Source organism: Botrytis byssoidea (genome assembly GCF_014898295.1).
Source record: "Botrytis byssoidea strain MUCL 94 chromosome Unknown BBYS_020, whole genome shotgun sequence".
NCBI classification, from domain to species: Eukaryota; Fungi; Ascomycota; class Leotiomycetes; order Helotiales; family Sclerotiniaceae; genus Botrytis; species Botrytis byssoidea.
Genome location: NW_024065861.1, coordinates 121,264 through 138,831, shown reverse-complemented (window position 1 = coordinate 138,831; position 17,568 = coordinate 121,264). Strand labels below are relative to the sequence as shown.

At 43.2% G+C, this 17,568-nt stretch overlaps 7 protein-coding genes across 7 annotated transcripts; 2 read left to right on the top strand and 5 right to left on the bottom strand.

Moving 5' to 3' along the window:
- Window positions 1-2,932: 2,932 nt before the first annotated feature.
- EAE97_008987 (uncharacterized protein) lies at window positions 2,933-3,969 on the top strand (the record flags this gene model as incomplete). Its single annotated transcript, XM_038879502.1, has 2 exons — window positions 2,933-3,296; window positions 3,353-3,969. 2 exons carry the CDS (start codon window positions 2,933-2,935, stop codon window positions 3,967-3,969), a joined length of 981 nt encoding a protein of 326 aa, XP_038729515.1.
- Window positions 3,970-4,386: 417 nt separating this feature from the next.
- Window positions 4,387-4,798, top strand: EAE97_008986 (uncharacterized protein; the record flags this gene model as incomplete). Its single annotated transcript, XM_038879501.1, is given in 3 exon segments — window positions 4,387-4,442; window positions 4,560-4,730; window positions 4,741-4,798. The coding sequence occupies 3 exon segments, from the start codon at window positions 4,387-4,389 to the stop codon at window positions 4,796-4,798; spliced, it is 285 nt and encodes a 94-aa protein (XP_038729514.1).
- A 402-nt stretch (window positions 4,799-5,200) lies between these two features.
- EAE97_008985 (uncharacterized protein) lies at window positions 5,201-5,596 on the bottom strand (the record flags this gene model as incomplete). The annotated part of the gene is made up of 1 exon (XM_038879500.1): window positions 5,201-5,596. The coding sequence occupies one exon, from the start codon at window positions 5,594-5,596 to the stop codon at window positions 5,201-5,203; it is 396 nt and encodes a 131-aa protein (XP_038729513.1).
- Window positions 5,597-5,934: 338 nt separating this feature from the next.
- Window positions 5,935-8,075, bottom strand: EAE97_008984 (uncharacterized protein; the record flags this gene model as incomplete). The annotated part of the gene is made up of 3 exons (XM_038879499.1): window positions 5,935-6,211; window positions 6,260-7,812; window positions 7,872-8,075. The coding sequence occupies 3 exons, from the start codon at window positions 8,073-8,075 to the stop codon at window positions 5,935-5,937; spliced, it is 2,034 nt and encodes a 677-aa protein (XP_038729512.1).
- A 306-nt stretch (window positions 8,076-8,381) lies between these two features.
- Window positions 8,382-9,948, bottom strand: EAE97_008983 (uncharacterized protein; the record flags this gene model as incomplete). Its single annotated transcript, XM_038879498.1, has 5 exons — window positions 8,382-8,779; window positions 8,827-8,932; window positions 8,983-9,072; window positions 9,124-9,507; window positions 9,634-9,948. 5 exons carry the CDS (start codon window positions 9,946-9,948, stop codon window positions 8,382-8,384), a joined length of 1,293 nt encoding a protein of 430 aa, XP_038729511.1.
- Window positions 9,949-11,071: 1,123 nt separating this feature from the next.
- On the bottom strand, window positions 11,072-13,830 carry EAE97_008982 (uncharacterized protein; the record flags this gene model as incomplete). Its single annotated transcript, XM_038879497.1, has 3 exons — window positions 11,072-11,831; window positions 11,923-13,007; window positions 13,057-13,830. 3 exons carry the CDS (start codon window positions 13,828-13,830, stop codon window positions 11,072-11,074), a joined length of 2,619 nt encoding a protein of 872 aa, XP_038729510.1.
- An 853-nt stretch (window positions 13,831-14,683) lies between these two features.
- Window positions 14,684-16,418, bottom strand: EAE97_008981 (uncharacterized protein; the record flags this gene model as incomplete). Its single annotated transcript, XM_038879496.1, has 4 exons — window positions 14,684-15,547; window positions 15,595-15,741; window positions 15,789-16,218; window positions 16,288-16,418. The coding sequence occupies 4 exons, from the start codon at window positions 16,416-16,418 to the stop codon at window positions 14,684-14,686; spliced, it is 1,572 nt and encodes a 523-aa protein (XP_038729509.1).
- Window positions 16,419-17,568: the final 1,150 nt, after the last annotated feature.

Sequence of the window (17,568 nt, the reverse complement as noted above, 5' to 3'; positions counted from 1 at the left end):
AAGGAAGTCTAAATAACAATTGGAAACATATATCGATAATAGGTGACGATACGGTTCAGATAGGCGCCAGGAAGCATCTTGAACATGTAGTTGAACACCACAATTCAGAGAATCAAGTTGTATTTAAGTACGATATAACGATAATCAGTGTAAGTTCTCAAGATAATGATACAAACGACGAGCTTATAGCCGTAAAGTTCATGAAGATACCATCGTAATCATGTCGTTGTTGTTGTTGTTGTTGTTGTTGTTGTTGTTGTTGTTGATGATATGGGTGAAGTTGGTTTGTTTCGCTTGAGGTTAACCGATTTCCCCACTATGTGCACGTCCCTACTACGTGCACGACTTTGGAAATATCAACATTATGGCTTCAAACATCGATGATATGCCTTTAGAGGCTCGTATAGAGCTTGCATTAGATCATTTGAAAGGGGTTCAAGCTCCTAAATACACCCAGACAGCTAATTTCTTCAAAATTGATCGATCCACGCTCTCCCGGCGGCATAGAGGTAAAACCACCTCGAGAAAACAGTTCCTCTCCGATACGAAACAAGCGCTTTCTAGTGATCAGGAGGAGGTTTTAATTGATCAAATCAACAAGCTGACACAGAGATCTATCCCTCCTACAAGCCGCATAGTCAGAAACCTTGCAGAAGAGATCCTAGGCAGAGAGGTGGGAAAGAACTGGACTAGCAATTTTGTCAAGAGGCATTCAACACGTCTTAAAAGTCGGTATCTCCGTTGCATTGATAATTTGCGTGTGAAAGCCGATAATGTTGCTATATTTGATTACTTTTATGATCTGGTTTGAGCTATTTTCTATTGTTGTTGATCTTTATTACCTAAAACGCTCTTGCTAATACCCCTCTTTTTTTAATTTAGTTGATAAAAGTGACCATAAAATACGATATACGGCCGAGAGATATATACAATTGGGACGAGAAGGGCTTTATGATCGGTATGGGGAGGACTATGAAGAGGATAATGAGTGCTAGCGCCTATAATAGAGGCAGAGTGACAAAAGCTAGGCAAGATGGATCAAGAGAGTTTATTACTCTACTGGCAGCTATATGTGCTGATGGGACAGCTCTCCCTCCCGCTCTTATTTATAAAGGAGACTCAGGGGATCTACAAAATACATGGGTTCAGGATGTAGGGGAGAAGGATAAAGCCTATTTTGGAGCCTCAAGCAATGGGTGGTCGTCGAATGCTTTTGGCCTATATTGGCTTATAAACGTATTCGACCCTGCTACACGTCGAAAAGCAGGTGGAAGATATCGTCTACTTATTGTCGATGGTCACTCTAGTCATGTCAATATGGAATTCCTTTCAAAATGCGATGAATTAAAGATTATTGTCTTAATTCTCCCCCCTCATTCTACACATCGACTACAGCCTCTCGACGTTGGAACCTTCGGTGCCCTTTCAACGAATTACAGTACATTATTGAATGATTTGATGCACAATAGCGGGGGAATTGTTGGTATGACAAAGCGCATGTTTTGGGGCATATTTAAAAAGGCTTGGGAGCTCACTTGTACGAGGCATAATATCTTACGATCCTTCGAAAAAACGGGCATATATCCTATGAATAGGAGTCTTACGATCGACTGTATTGCTCCGGAAGCTCCTTCTACGCCACCTACATCATTTAAAACTCGCAGGGATGCTCTTGCTACACCGTATACGTCAAAAGCGATGCGTAGAATGAAATTAGAATTTCGTCGCGCTCCCACCCATGAGATCACTTTAAAGCTTTTTAAGGCTGCAACTACATTAGGAGCTGAAGCTTCTATACAGGGGCATAGATCTAAAGGTTTAGAAGAGGCTCTAAAGCTTGAAAAAAGGAAAAGAGCTCGTTCAAAGCGTTTAAATCTCATTGGAGAGGAGGGGAATGGTGCGTTTTTATGGTCACCCTCTGCTATTATTAAAGCTAGAGCGTATCAAGAAGATAAAGCACTTAAAGAGGAGCAAGAGAAGGAAGCTAAGCTTCAAATAAAAGCTGAAAAGAAAGCTGAGAAGGAACGGAAGGAGATTGAGACGAAAGAGAGAGTATTGCAGAGGGAGGTTGATCGTCAGATTGCACGTGATGCGAAAGAGGAGGTTAAAAAGACTCTAAAATCAACGAAATCTCCAATCAAAAGAGATAAAAAGTTCCCCAAAGCTTCTTCTACTATAGATCTAACATCAACAAAGACTATAGAGCTCTCTGATGCTGTAGAGGCTAATAATTCGAAGGAGAAGGAGGAGGAGGTCATATTGCGATCTAGTAGAGGGCGAGCACTACGAGTTCCATCGAAATTCAAAATCTGAAGATTTTATTATGTTTTTAGATAGTATTATATCTTGTCATTTATCAATTAAATTGCTAGCTCTTTATCTTATAAATTGGAATTGTTATTAATTTTTAAAGTGATTCAAAATGGGTGATCAAGATCGTGCATATAGCAGGGACGTGCACGTAGTAGGGAAATCGGTTATCGACGGAGGATCGGCATATAAATGCCGACCAGATCATTACATAAGCATAGATTTGTTTCTCACGAACCCAGTCCAGTGACCAAAGCATCCTGGCTCCCTGGGCACCACAACTCACAGCTCACGGTCGACCAGGTAGAAATTTTGTATGGTCGACCGAATTCCCGAGAACCAAAATAAAGCGATTTCTCTTCTCATTAGATTCTTTTTTTTTGGATAGGATAGATGTGTATACTTTCTATTTCAATGACGAGACAGAGAGCTAAGGAAAGGGTCGTGGCGAGTGGATGCTATAAGCTGACGGAGATACACCCCGGACGACGGAGGTTCATTAATTATGTTAGATGGCAATTCTCACATCCTTCGATCATTTCCAGCCAGCCTTTTCTTCCTGCTCTGAACTTCTTCGCACTGATGCAAGTTCACCACAATCAAATCCCTTCCCCCCTTCAACATGGTTAAGATTCCAGAAATCTATCAAGCAAATACGAGCTTCGGCAAAAACAATGACAATTCTCAAGGTCTCATATGTGTATTTGCCGGAGCAACAAGCAAAATCGGTGCTTCTACTCTCGAGGCACTAGCAGAGATGTTGCAATCCCCCACTTTTTACGTGCTGGGGAGATCAGCGACGAGATTCGCTACTCAACGCGAGAAGCTCCTCAGTCTAAACCCTCAAATGAAGATCGTGTTTCTCGAAGTCGAAACATCATTGATTGCTGATATCGATGACGCCTGTAAGCAGATCTTGGATGTTGAAGAGAGGGTGGACTATCTGTATATGAGCCAAGGGTGCATTCCCTTGAATGTACCACAATGTATGCATCCTCATCAACTCTTTTCTTCGATGCTATCTGTATCTAACATTCTCTAGACACGAAAGAAGGTCTGGAAATAACTTTCGCCCTGTCGTTCTATACACGGATGCGACTCCTGACTAACCTTCTTCCGTTGCTTCGCTGTTCCCCACATCCACGTGTTTTGAGCGTTCTTAATGCGGGGCAAGAGCTGAAAATGCAAGATGAAGATATCGGTCTTCAAAACCCTGAAAACTTCGGCCCTCGCGTAGCTATTAACCACACTACCACGATGATGACGCTAGGGTTGGAATATTTGTCACAGAGTGACGCAAACCGAAAAATCACTTTTATACACTCATTTCCTGGGTTGGTAGCTAGCGATAACTTTGCTCGACTGGCTGCACCAGACTCTTTTGGTCTGTTAGGGAAGATGTTGGTGCCGCTCATTGGCACTTTCTTCAGTGTGATACAGAAAATCTTTGGTATCTCAACAGCAGATTGTGGTGCCAGGCAGGCATTCCTATTGACAAGCGATAGGTTTGAGAGAGGCAAGACAGGGAGGATAGATGACAACAGCGAGGTCATTACTTCTTCGAACGATGCATTAGAATACTACCGAGAAAAGGGTTGGCGAGAAAAGGTCTTTGCGCACACTTTACAAGTCTTTGAGAAAGCGACAAGTACTGGATAGTTAGTAATCCCTGTGTATTGTTCTCTCCTCGCTAGCCTCATCAGACCTCATTGGTGTAACACATCCAGCGCAAGTCTTGGCTTCTCCACGAGCTTACAATACAGTTACACTATAACCAAAGTTTCGGTTTTGCGACGAGTTGCACAAAATGTGAATTGCTCTGCATTTTTAATCATAGATATTTCCCAATATATAAAGACACTCTCGAGACGAATATTAGATTTCAGAAATGATCAAAAACTCTAAACTTGTCGCAGATATTCGTGAAAAGAGACAGAAAAAAGCTTGCCCAAACGCGAGGTTTGTATTCGTTACTTTTAGATTAGCCAATTGATTCATCAATTGCTAAGATTCTAATACAGAAAGTCACAACATACAGCTTCCTGCACTTAGCTAGCTATCCGTTCTATCCCCACCATGGCACCGCAGAAACTCCCCGCCCAGACAAAAATGAGCGTGGAAAGCTCTCTCAAGTAAAAAAACCCCATTGCTCGATTCTTCAAATCTCTTCCCCTTGGTCATAAATTACACTCTATCAAATCACCGCGCAACCAACAATACGATGTCTAATTGCCTCATCATCATAACAGAAAACTCCCAGCAGAAAACACAACGCCAATGCTATCACACTATCTCCATAGTCCCAGTACCGCCATAGAGCGTCTGGCGAGCAATTTGCCCGCATCTTCCAGTAAGAGGAGTGAGCATAAGATGGAAGGAGTCTTGAAAGATCTGCTGGGTGTGCTTCGGGAATCGCATAAGTAAGAATAGCGATGATGAAGATTGGAAGGGTGAAGCACAAACTAGAGAGTGGGAGGAGAGTTTATGAGGTACGGGCATGGGAAAATGGAATGTATACTATGACCAGTACATACTAAAAGTGAAATCCAGCACCACTATTTGGAGCTCCTTCGATGTTCGTTTCTCTGATAGATGTAGAACTGAGAGATAGAGGAAAACTCACCGTCAAGGAGACGAAGCGGTAGATGCTTGGGATCGTAGGATGTAATTTGGTTCATTGCAGTGGTTCTATCACTTTTTCTCAGAGGTCATAGCTAGCGGACACATGAGAATATTTTCAAACAATGTTTTTGCTGTTGTATTATTTATCAATCTTTAGTGTAAATATTCCATCTTGCAAGCTGCTTTTTGTTACTAAGAAAATGTTCATACCCGTCGTGTGGAAATTTCTGCCGTTGGCCCTACGACACTGCCTGGAGATACTGCTGAATCAAGCCTCCTCACTATGAGGTGCTGTTTTCTCTTCATCTGTGTTATGTTCTTGGTCTTGGTAGTCGCTAAAGATGGGGTCTTGTTGTAATTGCAAATACTGATTTTGATCCGGATCAAAGAAATTGTGAAGGCTGGACGAACTAAAAGGATCTTCGCTTGAGGCATGTACTTGTTGATTTTGAGTTATATTTGTTTGCGCCCCAGGAGTTTGTAAATGATGTTGGGTCAGAATTGGCGCGTTCATCGTAGTTTCGCGTCCTTCGATTATGGATCCAGCAACCTCCGTCAGATTACCCCGACTAAAGTCATCATCAAGTGAATAGCCTTCATAGAAGCCAGAGTCACTGGAAGGCTCCATCATGAAATCAGGCAGCGAGGAATCGAAAGGCATCATCGTAATGTTATCATGACCGAGTGGATTTCGTCCAAGAGGTGGTTGTTGATACGGGTCATTCTGAGAAGTCTTGGGATGCTGTCACTCTGGAAATTGGGAAGACCTCGAGATCTTTCTAATAGTGACCATCCCGGAAGATTCCGTCTGATGCTTGTTGATGATGTTTAATACAGCATTAATTGCGTCTTGACTTTGAACATGTTGGGGAAGTTCGTTCCGGAGGGTGGAATCCCGAAGTCGCGAAAGAGCACAAGACTCGTCATATTGCCTTTTGTTTATGTTTTCCTCGTGCCCTGTACTCAGAAATCAGGTAGTGTTTCAATTGTCTGCGCTATAATTCACTTATATGGTGTTAGCATGTTTGCATCATCGGTGTTTGGAAATAGTATTCTGTACACCGCTGCCCAATACTGCGCCTTGTCCGAGTGGTTCTTCTTCTCGGTTCGTCTTTTGAGCTTATCACGCTGAGGTTCATCAAAGCCATCTGCGTAGTCCCGTTGAAAAATCGCGGCGCATATTGGAATGTTGTAATGCTTTTGGAGCTCAATCTCGCCATTACAAATCAAATGACATTTTCGAAATATCTTTAGTGAATGTGCCTTGTACAAGTGCTGTCTAACTCAAAGTTAGCATGTCGAATTGATGACAAGTAACGTGTCCTACTTCAGTCTATTGATATCTGGGTAGGCAGGAGGCCCACGGCAAGCTCTACTGGATCCGTATCTTCCCAGATCATTCTTAAAGTATGGGCAAGCAAGGTTTAGCCCAAGATCACTCATAGCAGGATTTGTTGAAAAAGTGGGCTCTAACGCAGGCTGTTTGTTGGGTTCATCGCCAAAGCCACCATTTCCACCAGAACCGCCACTTTGAAAGTCCTGATGTGATCTTTTCTTACGTCCATTGCCGGAGTTTTCAGAAGTACCTTTATTGAAACTACCAGAACTTGACTGTCCGTTGGCCTCCGACCCTTGCGTACACGTGCGTAGTCTAATTGCTAGATTTCCCAGAATTGAGCTACCGACCCGATCAGGCCAAGAAGCGAATTGGGGCGCATTAGTCAATACAAATGGTTTCTTGGGTGGTTCACCCACTCTAGCGCCATACTCCAGTAGAACCTTGATTGTTTCGTGTCGACCCTTGTATATAGCATAGTATAGCGGCGTCTGCCCCTTAGATCTATCAATAATATTCGGATCGGCACCACGGGCAAGAAGTAGAAATGCAATAGCTGTATAACCATACCCAGCAGCAAGATGAAGGGCCGTACATCCCCAATACTGATCTATCGAGTCAACATGAGCGCCTTTCTCCAGTAGAAATTTTACAAGCGAGATATGTCCTCTTGCTGCCGCGATAGAAAGTAAAGAAGTGCCGGACCAAGAACCCGCTTTTTCTACAAGTATATTGACTATTTCAACATTGCCTTGTAAAGCTGCCGATTCCAGTGGAGAGAGACCATAACGATTGTCCCGAGTAGTGATGCTTGCTCCTGCTTCCAGGAGAAGTTGAAGAACAGATACGTGATTATTCTCAGCGGCCAGGGATAAGGCGGTACGCCCATACGCGTCTCTGGTATCAAAGCTCTGTACTTCTCCGAGTTCTTTGATAGTTTGAACAAGATTGTAAATTCCAAAAGCAGCGGAAACATGGAGAGCTGTCCATCTGTCAAGCATGTACTTCAAGGAACTCCTTGAGCCTACATGCTTTTGATATTGGACAATCCAAAATCTCAGAAATTTTGGGGACAGCGAATCCAAACGTTTGAAAAGAGGCCGATATGATACGCCAGAGCGATCAGCTGCTCTTGCATGTTCAAGCCAGTGAACTACCGTATATTGCAAGAAGCCAGAGTTGTCGAGGTCAAAATTTACACCCGAGTTGTCGTCGAGAGATCTAATTGCCAAATAGGTGACGCATACTTCGGCAATAGAAATGTGCGTGTTGTTAAAGTATTTGGCATCAGAATACCCTAGCTGAGAAGTCTCCGAGGCAGTTCTTGATATCAAAAATTCTCGAGCACTTAGATGAACAAGGGAAACAATTCCATCCGGTCCTTCAACCTCTAATAGTCCATGACATGATGCGATTAGAACATCAATACTAGCTCGGTATGGCGATAGTGATTCATCTTGAGTAATATACCACGAACTTTGACCTGATGCTAGTATTGATAGACTTCCAAAATAACTGTCAATTCCCTTAGCGAGAACGGCCGTCTAGCAAACACAACCCAACCTAGAAGTCTCAGTGCAGCCCCTGACTCCTCTCGAAGTACACATTCGTAAATGGCGCTGTAGACATCATCTAAGCTTGTAGGAAGTCGGGAAGTTGACATTTTGGTGTCATTCTCCTCGTAATGTGTAAAATCTCGTAGATTATGTATAACAAGTTTGAACCAAAGAAAAGTACCAGATGCTCGCTTTAATAATGTATCGGATACCTGCTTCTGATTGGCGAGATCTGGAAGTTTTGTTAACATCTTGAAGGAAACGAATTGTTGTAAGTCTGTTTGATTTTCATTCTCTAGCACGATTTTATGATGTGGTAAATCGGAGAGCGCTTCTTCGTACATCAAACCAGGCCGACATGTAATAAATAACTTGATTAAATTTTCCAAGACAATCGAATTGAGGAAATACAAAAGAGAAATAACGGAAGATATCTCCCCTTTGGGGCATTCAGCTAGGGCGTCAATGATGATATATAACCGATGGGCTTTGGCGGTTGCTTCTAAACATGTTGCCAGAAATTCCTCCGTGAGTACGGCTTGAGAAATCCACCCTCTCTAGCTATTGCGGGGCTCTTCGACTTTGTGATGATGATTTCGCTTCTGGTCAAGCAAATAAATCAGATCTGCCAAGGGACTCGAATCTTTTGACATGATTTGAAAGATCAAAGAGCGCAGGAGGTCATTCGCGGAAGTATCAGGGGATCCGTAATGAAAAAAATGATCGAGGAAAATCGTGGGCCGGTCTTCCAAAGAGTGGTTTTTGAAATCTTTGATAAAGTTGGCAGCGAGTGTTGATTTGCCAGCACCAGGGTTTCCTTCGATCCACAATACAGAATTTTGGTCACTCGATAGCCATGACCTGAACTCTTGATTTTCCAAAAGCCACTTGCCGGATCCGGGAGCTGCGGAGATCGCAATTTGTGACCTTTGTGTTGCCAGCCAACGAAGTATTTCTGTCAAAGTTATACAATATTCAACAAATCAATCCGGATTTACCCACCTTGCTGATGTTTTTGCAAGTTCAGTACGCACTCTGAGCTTGGGTTGAGGATTATTTTGAGTCTTGCTAGCACTCGCTTGAAGTTTGGTTCACCAACACTTGTGAACTTGCAGATTATCTTAAGATACATATTAGACTGCATGATACTAGAACAACCATTCGGAGAGCTCTGGATCTTGCTTGATGATTTGAATGAAGCAGAGCGCTATTAGAAGAACTATTCAATGACGATGTACCGTCAATCACCTGTTTGGTTAATCAAGATATTTCCCTTAAGGCCTTTTGCTGTCTACTTACTATTCCAAAGTTCGCGACAGGTAACTCCTCAAAAAAGGAATAACTGTTGAGTTTAAAGGACTGCTGAAGCCGGAGGTGCTCAAAGTCCTCTTGAACTTGTCTCAGCTGTGCAGACGCATCTTCTAGATTGTGCTGAAATTGAGATTCGCATACAAAACCTTCACTGGTTCCCTGAATTTTTTTCAAACCCGAGAAATACCGGAGCATGTTGAAGATACCCTTGTGATCTGTATGATAAGGTGTAGCAAAGAAGAGTATTGCAGCAGTAGAACGCTTGATGGAGAAGAAATCGGCTCGAGTCCCTGTTGACGCGGTAATCAAGGCTTTCTGAACGACAAGACCCCCAAAACTATGGGCAACGAATACTATAGGTCGCAATGGAGCCTAACATGGTTTGAAGCATTAGCTACACAATGATTAGATTTGACATAGTGTACAGGCAATTATAAGAGAAGCTTCGTAGGTATTTAGAAAGATAGATCGCACAACGCGAGATAGAAATAGACTAGCCTCTTGGTGTGGGTCTCGAAAGGCTGTGAGAGATTCGAGCAAGCTTTCAGCATACGTTGAGATGATAGATCCTCTCGAGTTGACAAGAGAAATTGCGTCGCTTTGGTAGACAAAATTGAAAATTCTGGCGGTGGGTAAGCTTTTAGGAAGAAGATCATACAGCCAGAGCCTTTCTGGTCCCTTCTCATTGTCCCAAGACCTAGCAGTGGTCGCGCCTCCAAGTCCGTGTACGAACACTATATCGGCGATACCATGGGCTTGACTCCCAAATTCGTCGCCTGGATGGATTAGACTCAAGCCTGAAATTTCTGCCATTGGAGATTAAGGAAGAACCTACGTAACTGTCAGGTAGTTTTCAGTAAAAGTCTCGCGCGCGAACGAAATTGGGTGAAATACTTATATAATATCAATTGAGCATGCGAAAAGCGCAACAAGTGAAACAATTGTTGGGGGTAAAAGATAAACTTGATGCGATTGTGATCTTAATTACTCGTGAAAAATAACATTGCCACCATGAGTTTTGCGAGTTTCGCATAACTCTTCCAGTGCAATAGTACGAATGGATCTTGCCATGTACGCCCTGCTGGGGCTGCAAGCGCCAGGGAACACAATTTCAATGAGACATGGGATGTTGAAGGGACGGGATCGAGAATATATCTACTCGTATACCAGGTTTAATTGGCTGCAACAATTCGGTATCCTGATGCACTACGAGGCAAATTCAGAGGCAGACTGCTGCTATCTCACAGCCACAAAAGAGGGCTGGATGAATAAAAAGCACATGGATATTCAGACCATGCCATACCAAAGATTATCCAATAGGAAAAAGATACAATTATTGAATATAGATACGGTGATAAACAAGATGTCTGGCCGAGGGGTGAACAAGATGCAGCCATCCATTAGTCTGCCCAGTTGGCCCGTGTGAAATAAAACATCTCGTGACTTTTACGAATAGTTGGAGGAAGGGATGAGTGAGAATGCCCCCATTCATTTCTTGGGCCTGTATACTACGAGTTGGTTCTACTTCTGTTTGATTACTCACTCCATCACCGTGTAGTTCGCAAACATCAACACTTGTTAAAATATGATATAAAATCATGGTCTGACTGTGTATTTATATGTATTGAATCAATTCATTCGTTTATTCAAGCACTAATCCCGGGAGTATCATACCAGCTATCCATCCGTCCAACGCGCTATCCATAAAAACAGGCATACTCATACAATACATGAGCCCAAATGTGCTCGAACAAGAAGACCCGCGACCCTTTCATCCGCCATGCCATGCAATGCCATGCAACGTATATAACGATCCATTCCCATCCCATATGAACCTAGCCTAGTCAAGCTTTCGTAATCATTACTACAACTCAGTCCTGTTTCCGTTCCCGTTTTCCTTAAACTCTCTACCACCCAATCCAGACTCGACCAAGCCTTAACCAACCACACCTTTCAAACTCAAACTCTCCAAAAACCCCCCCAAATCCTCCTTCTTGACCTCCACCACACAATGTTCAAAGCTATCAATCCTCACCCTCGCATTCGTCTCTTCCACCACCTCCTGAAACGCATTTCCGAATTTGTTCCTCCCGAACCCCTTTCCTCTCTCCTGTTCATCTTCATCTTCGTCTTCTTCCTCTTCTTCTGATTCTGATTCCGAAGATTCTTCTTCCGTTTCGTCATCTTCTTCATCATCTTCTTCTTGACCCCGCTCCGCTCGCGCTGCTTGTTTTGCCGCACGTTTGTCTTCGCGGATTTTGTCTTTATTTTTCCTCTTCAAGGCTCTTGCTGCTTCCTTTTCTTCCTTCTTCTTCGCCTTTTCCCTCGCAGCTTTCTTATCGCCGAATCCCCATCCACCTATTCCACCTCCTCCACCGCCAGTACCAACAACCACATAAACACCCCTGGCTTCGTTCAAACCCGCTACAACCAACGGGGTACCTCTCCCACCATTTCCCAGCTTTCCTTTACTTTCTCTTTCTTGTTCCGCAATTGCTTCACCGATCCAGAGCGCGAGTTTGGTAAGCGCAGCTGGATGAGTGAAGAGTTGGACATCTGGACCATCTTTTACTACTGCCATGCGGAACGCACGTAGATGTTTTATCTGTCGTTTTTCGATTAGTGACGTTCCTGTGCGGAGAATTGCGCGGTGGAGATGCTGAGCTATGGGAAGGGCGAGCTTGAGTTCCTCGATTCTATTTTGGCGGTGTAATTAGCATTGGAATCTTGTCTCCTCGCATTCAGGGATAATGGAGGAATTGACAAAACAATAAGGGGAAAACTTACTTCTCGAGGGCATCATAAGCATCCCAAAATCTTCCAACCCATTCCTCACCCTCTAAAGCACCATCTTCGTCGCTAGTCTCCTTGGTCTCTCGACTTCGATCCCAAGCACCATTCTCTGGAGTAGTGACTGCCTTCTTTCCAACCTCCAAGATAGATCCCACCACAACACCAACATCCTGAGCACTAAGTGTCGCTTTCCAACCCCAACTTCTGACGAAACCCCATCCTTCCTTTGAGCCTCCACGATCTCTTCCATCTGTGTCTGCACTAGGGACAAGATCGTCTAGCCCATAAAGTTCCGAGTATTTTAGTAATTTTGTTCGAAGCCCGCGTTTAAGTTCCATATCCATATGAGTATAACTTTGCTTGCATTGAACAAGACTTACTCCCATCTTTGCTAGTAATTTGTGTAGTCGTTTTCGCCCACTATCTGACCAAATGTGTAGCCTGGCTGACAAGTATGGAGAATGCAACATGCTATCATATAAACTCCAATGTCTAATAAGGAGAAATTTTGGCTCTGGGGATAGACGAATACTTGTATCTGTTGGACTTCGCGCTGTTGTCGGTATTATACCACTGTTTTCTGGTGACATATTTCGATTCGAATTAAAAGCCGAATCAGAAAGTTCTGGAGGATTCAGACGTCGCACTTCGTCTCGCAGAAGCTGTCGTGTACGCGATCCTCGGGAGCCTAGCCACCCCGACGGCGATGACTTTTCTGTAGTTACTGCGATTCCGATTGCAGATCGACCATATAATTCTTGGGAGCTGACCCCAACTATTGTCATCCAAAGGAGATCATTGTCTTCTCTTCCTAACTCTGATGCTAGGGAATACATCATTGAGGATATGGGTTCGGAATATGATGCACCAAGATTATAATATGTTTGGAGAACCATTTCATTCTTTCGACGCAATTTCCGTAATCTTCGCCGCAATGCTCTTGGGGAGGGTGGTTTAGGGAGTTGTGCTGGCGAAGGAGATACAGAGCGTGAATGTGAATCTGAGAATATTGTTGGGTCGTTTAGTGATAGAAGTCCACGTTGAGGAGCACGGGTTGGAAATTCTGGAATTGGACTTGACTAGTATTATTGTTAGCAGGTATAGACTATTGAATTCTAGGATACCTACTGAGTTGCTTCTCCGCCTCTGCCGTGGTCTATCATCCTCGACGTCAGTATCATCTTCCTCATCTCGATCCGACCAAGACTTTCTCTTTTTCCCTGGCAACTTAATTGGAGGATCATCATTGGCATCACTTTCGCCTTCCGTTTCACTGCCGTCACTATCATCTTCATTGTCTTCCATCTCAGGCATTTCCACCAGTGCCAAGTATGCGTCCTTCTCTGCTTTCATATCTTCTTCAATATCCCCGTCGTCGAAGACAATGATTCCTCCTTTGCCTGGCTTATAATTCCTTGCAATCATTCCACCAACTACACCCTTAGGTGGCTCGGATATGATTTCCCCGCCCTCTACCTCATGCGATATCATCGGGAAACCTCCAAAAACATTCCCTAAATTCCAAGGTCGTCTTGCATCCACAACCCAGACCTCGACACCACCATAACTAGCCTCGTCTGCCTCCGAATCAAAACCCAACAACGCACCCAGATCAACTAAGCCTCCAACACCTAGACAAACCACAACACCCCCACTACCTCCATGGTTTTCCATCATGGGTTGTATAACATTCTTCCCCGCTTTCTCCAAATCCCCATATCCAGCAATTGGCTGTATCTTGTGAGGGATATAATCGCGTTTAAGCAGTTGGGTAAGGATTCGACATCCGCATAGGGCGTCAGGTTCGAGAGCAACTAATATCAGGACTGGCGGAGATAAAGGATGATGAGTTTTTTGAAGGTGGAGATATAGTGTGGCAAGTTGTGAGCGTGGTAAATACATGCTGAAAGACGAAAAACGCGTTAAATAATGTGCCAATTATGGCAGATTATATTACACCTCTGCCGAAGTTAAATTCCAAGTCTGCGGTTGGTCTTCAAGTGGAGTTAGGGACGCGTCTCGATATTCGGAACTGGGTGGAATTATTGTGCGGAAGACGACATTGAAACTTTGTGGATCTTAGATTTGGTACCAGAATCGAATTCTCGTATATTCAGATATCAAAATAGAATGTATTATCATGAATTATATTGGCTGTGAAAAAAACTGTGGGCGTTCTGAAATGTATGATGTAGTCGTAATTGAATTATGAGAAAGTCGCGATTTCACCTGGACGCGCTTTCGCTAAATTTCATGCAAGGTTGATTATTCTTTTACATCCAACCGCTCAACTCAATTCATTCCGTCTCAACTCTCAGACAACATGCTTTCACTTCATGCAGTCATCAGCAGCAGCAGTACCATCATCTCTATCTAACATGATACTCTTTCGTATATATATGAGAAAGAATTGTCCATTCACTTAATCAAAAGAATATAGGGTGAATTGTTTGATACAATCGTCGCAATTCGTCGCTCGTCGTACTCAGAATATCATAAACAATGGTCTGAAAAGGAGAGAGACTTGCCTATTACTCCATTCACAACTATGGTTTTGAGAATCGCAAACTTCGAACGACAGACATCGTGGGTAAAGATTGAATGATTTGCTTGTTCTGGACAAATTATCTGAATTCATCACGGTACGCAATGAGTAATGATGTACAGTTTATTTTCCACTTCGACTCTGATCATTTCTACTTATTACCACAATTATTCTTCATGTAATGAGGGTATTGTGAAGACAATTGCCCTCTCATCCGACTGTCTGCTCCTCTAATGCTCTGTTGTTCCCACTGCCATTGAACAGTTGAAATCCGGAATTACGAAACTTTCCTTCGCTCTTGAGATTATATATCCGAGGACTTTCTTCTTGCTTCTCTTGTTTCTTCTTTTCGAACCTCTCGCGGAGTTTTCCCATCTTGATTTCATCTTCTCTCAACCATTCCTCGGAGTGACCTTCGACCTTTCGTCCTCCACTCGACGCAGCGTCTGCGTTGATCCAATCTACCAATTCACGAACATACTCAGGCTCTCGTCCTTCATTTAAAGCATGAAAAGCTCTCCCAAACCCCTTTTCTATTACCCTAAGTCTATATTCTTCTCTCATTTCTTCCTCGCGTGGTAAGTATGCTTTGCCAGCGAATACAGCTGCGAGTGCAATGGCTTGGAACTCGAATAAGGAAAAGGTCGATACGTAATATGCTGTACCGACAAATGCCAGTGTTGGATCTGGTATATAGAATATGTCTTTGTGGAGATTGTGGACTTGCGTTCCGTCAGTTACGAGGACTGTTTCATTTGCTTCGGCCGGGGATATCAAATCGTTATGATACGAATGAAGAAACGGATATGAAATATGATATCCTGTGCAAACTATCACTTTATCAATATCACTAAGCGTTGTCCCATCTTTCAAGTGAGCGACCCCTCGACCTTCATTACTTGTCTCAAACTCAAAAGACACGCATTCTCCAACTCTTTTTGCGCTTGGAGGTAAAAAGCTAAGTGGAAGGTCAAATTGACCACCTCGGGTGGATTGATAAACCGTCTTGGCTACGCCGTTGATCTCCCTAGCAATGTCTGTGGAGGATACACTCCCCCCAATGAAAAGAACATTCTAACAAAAGTCAGTCGAGAGTAGTGCTATTGAGCGGTATCACTTACCTGATCTGCAAGCTCTTGGGGTCTCCTGTATGCTTTTGAGTGCATAACCCTTTCAGGATGATTTTTCTTCCATTCCTTCAATCCTATGATGTCAGGCACTCTGTTGGCGTGATAATGTCCACTCGCCACAACTACTTTGTCAAATGCCTGCCACGAGTCAGTATTCGCTTGCAGATGCTCACTCGGCAATTTACCTCTTCATGTTCCAAGAACTCCACATTTCCGTCATGAGTTTTGTTTAACAGCTTTGATCTCACAATCCATCTCCCGTTTACTTTCCTGATCGTTTCCACTCTTGTATTGTACTTGAGGAAACGTTCTAGGTGGAATCTTTTGGCATAATCGCTCAGATATTCACCAACAACCTCCACATTGACGAAATCACCTGTGCCCTCCTTCCACGGGTGGTCTTTCATTTCTTGGAGTTTAGTTGAGATGTTTGTTGTCAGACCAAAATATGCAGGACCTGGTGGTGCGTGCTTCAATTTGAGCATTTCATCCTGGGGAAATTCTGATTGCGATGTGACATCCTCGCAATCTGAATCCGCCTCGGGGTAGAGGCCTGCAACCGATGGTAAAACTGATGGATATCTATATTCAAGTGGTTTTCTTTCATCGTATGCCCTTGGTCCTCGTATCAACATCAGTCTCTTCCTTGCGGGCCCCAAAAACAATGGTAGAAACATAACTCACCAAACGCCTCCGGGTTTTGAAGATCGTTCATAAATCGTTACGTCGAGTCCATAATCTATGAGATGTCTCGCAGCCGCTAGTCCACTGACACCCGCACCGATCACAGCAACTCTTTCAAACTTCAGGCCCATGTTACGTTTGTATGCTTCCAGGTCGAATTGAATCCAATCCCACATTCAAATTATACTAGGAAAATATATTTGACGAAGTTTCGTGTTATCTACGCGGGGACCATTGATTATTGTACGAAAAACTAACCTCACGCCGTTATTAGAATACGAATTCAAATCCTTTTACATGCAATCATGCATTGATATCTTTATGCTTTACACTTATCCTTGGTGGGATTCTGAGATATTGTGTGATGCCTGCAGCCATTTCGCCATATTTTGCTTCCACACACTGATTGGCCAATAATATCAGGCATTTTGGAAACACCGCCCGCAAGGGTAATAATATGTTTGACGTGATTGCAGGCTTTCATAACATATCACGGATACAACGGGATCTACAAATGTTTCAAGAATATCCATATATTTGGTGATTATTTTAGAAAACAGCTAGCAAGTGAAAAGTCACATGTATATCACATGATTCTTGGCACAACGACGATACTATGTTTACCAAAAGGGCGGAACTCGATTCACTTCTCCATTTCAAACAGCTAAAAGCGATGAATGACTATATATTTGAGGTCACGGTGTGGTGCTCGACCAGCCTCGCATCAAAGGGTTTCAATCTGAAAGGGTCTCTCTTGAACCACTACAGCTTTGCTATTTGGCTCATCACTCTCAACAATATTTCTCAAGTTTTGAAAATCTGCGATTTTCATTATGCTATTAGACTGGGTTCAAGTGGTAATGTGAAAAATGCGATGTCGATGATGAACGGAGATCAAAAGGAATTCTTGTGATACCAAGCCATATTCACTACTTCATCGTTTCATCTCATTTTCTCAACAATTTTTCACAGATCTCTTCTTTTCAATGCATCGTCTGCCATCGTCACAAACAAATCATCAGAAGGTCTCATTGTGCCGCCACAACGTCAAGTGTGATCTTTAGCTGAGTCTCTCATCCACTGGTCTCTCGGGCATTTCAAGAGCCATCATCCATGGGATTTGGCAGCCGTAATTTGCAATCATCAATACTGCTACAGCGGTACACTCACGATATCTTATACCGTAACAAAGATTCAACACCGCACTTCATTTTTGGCGGAATTATTAAAGTACCCAGCCACCACAATTTCTCACAGAACATCATATTCATCTCCGCCTCG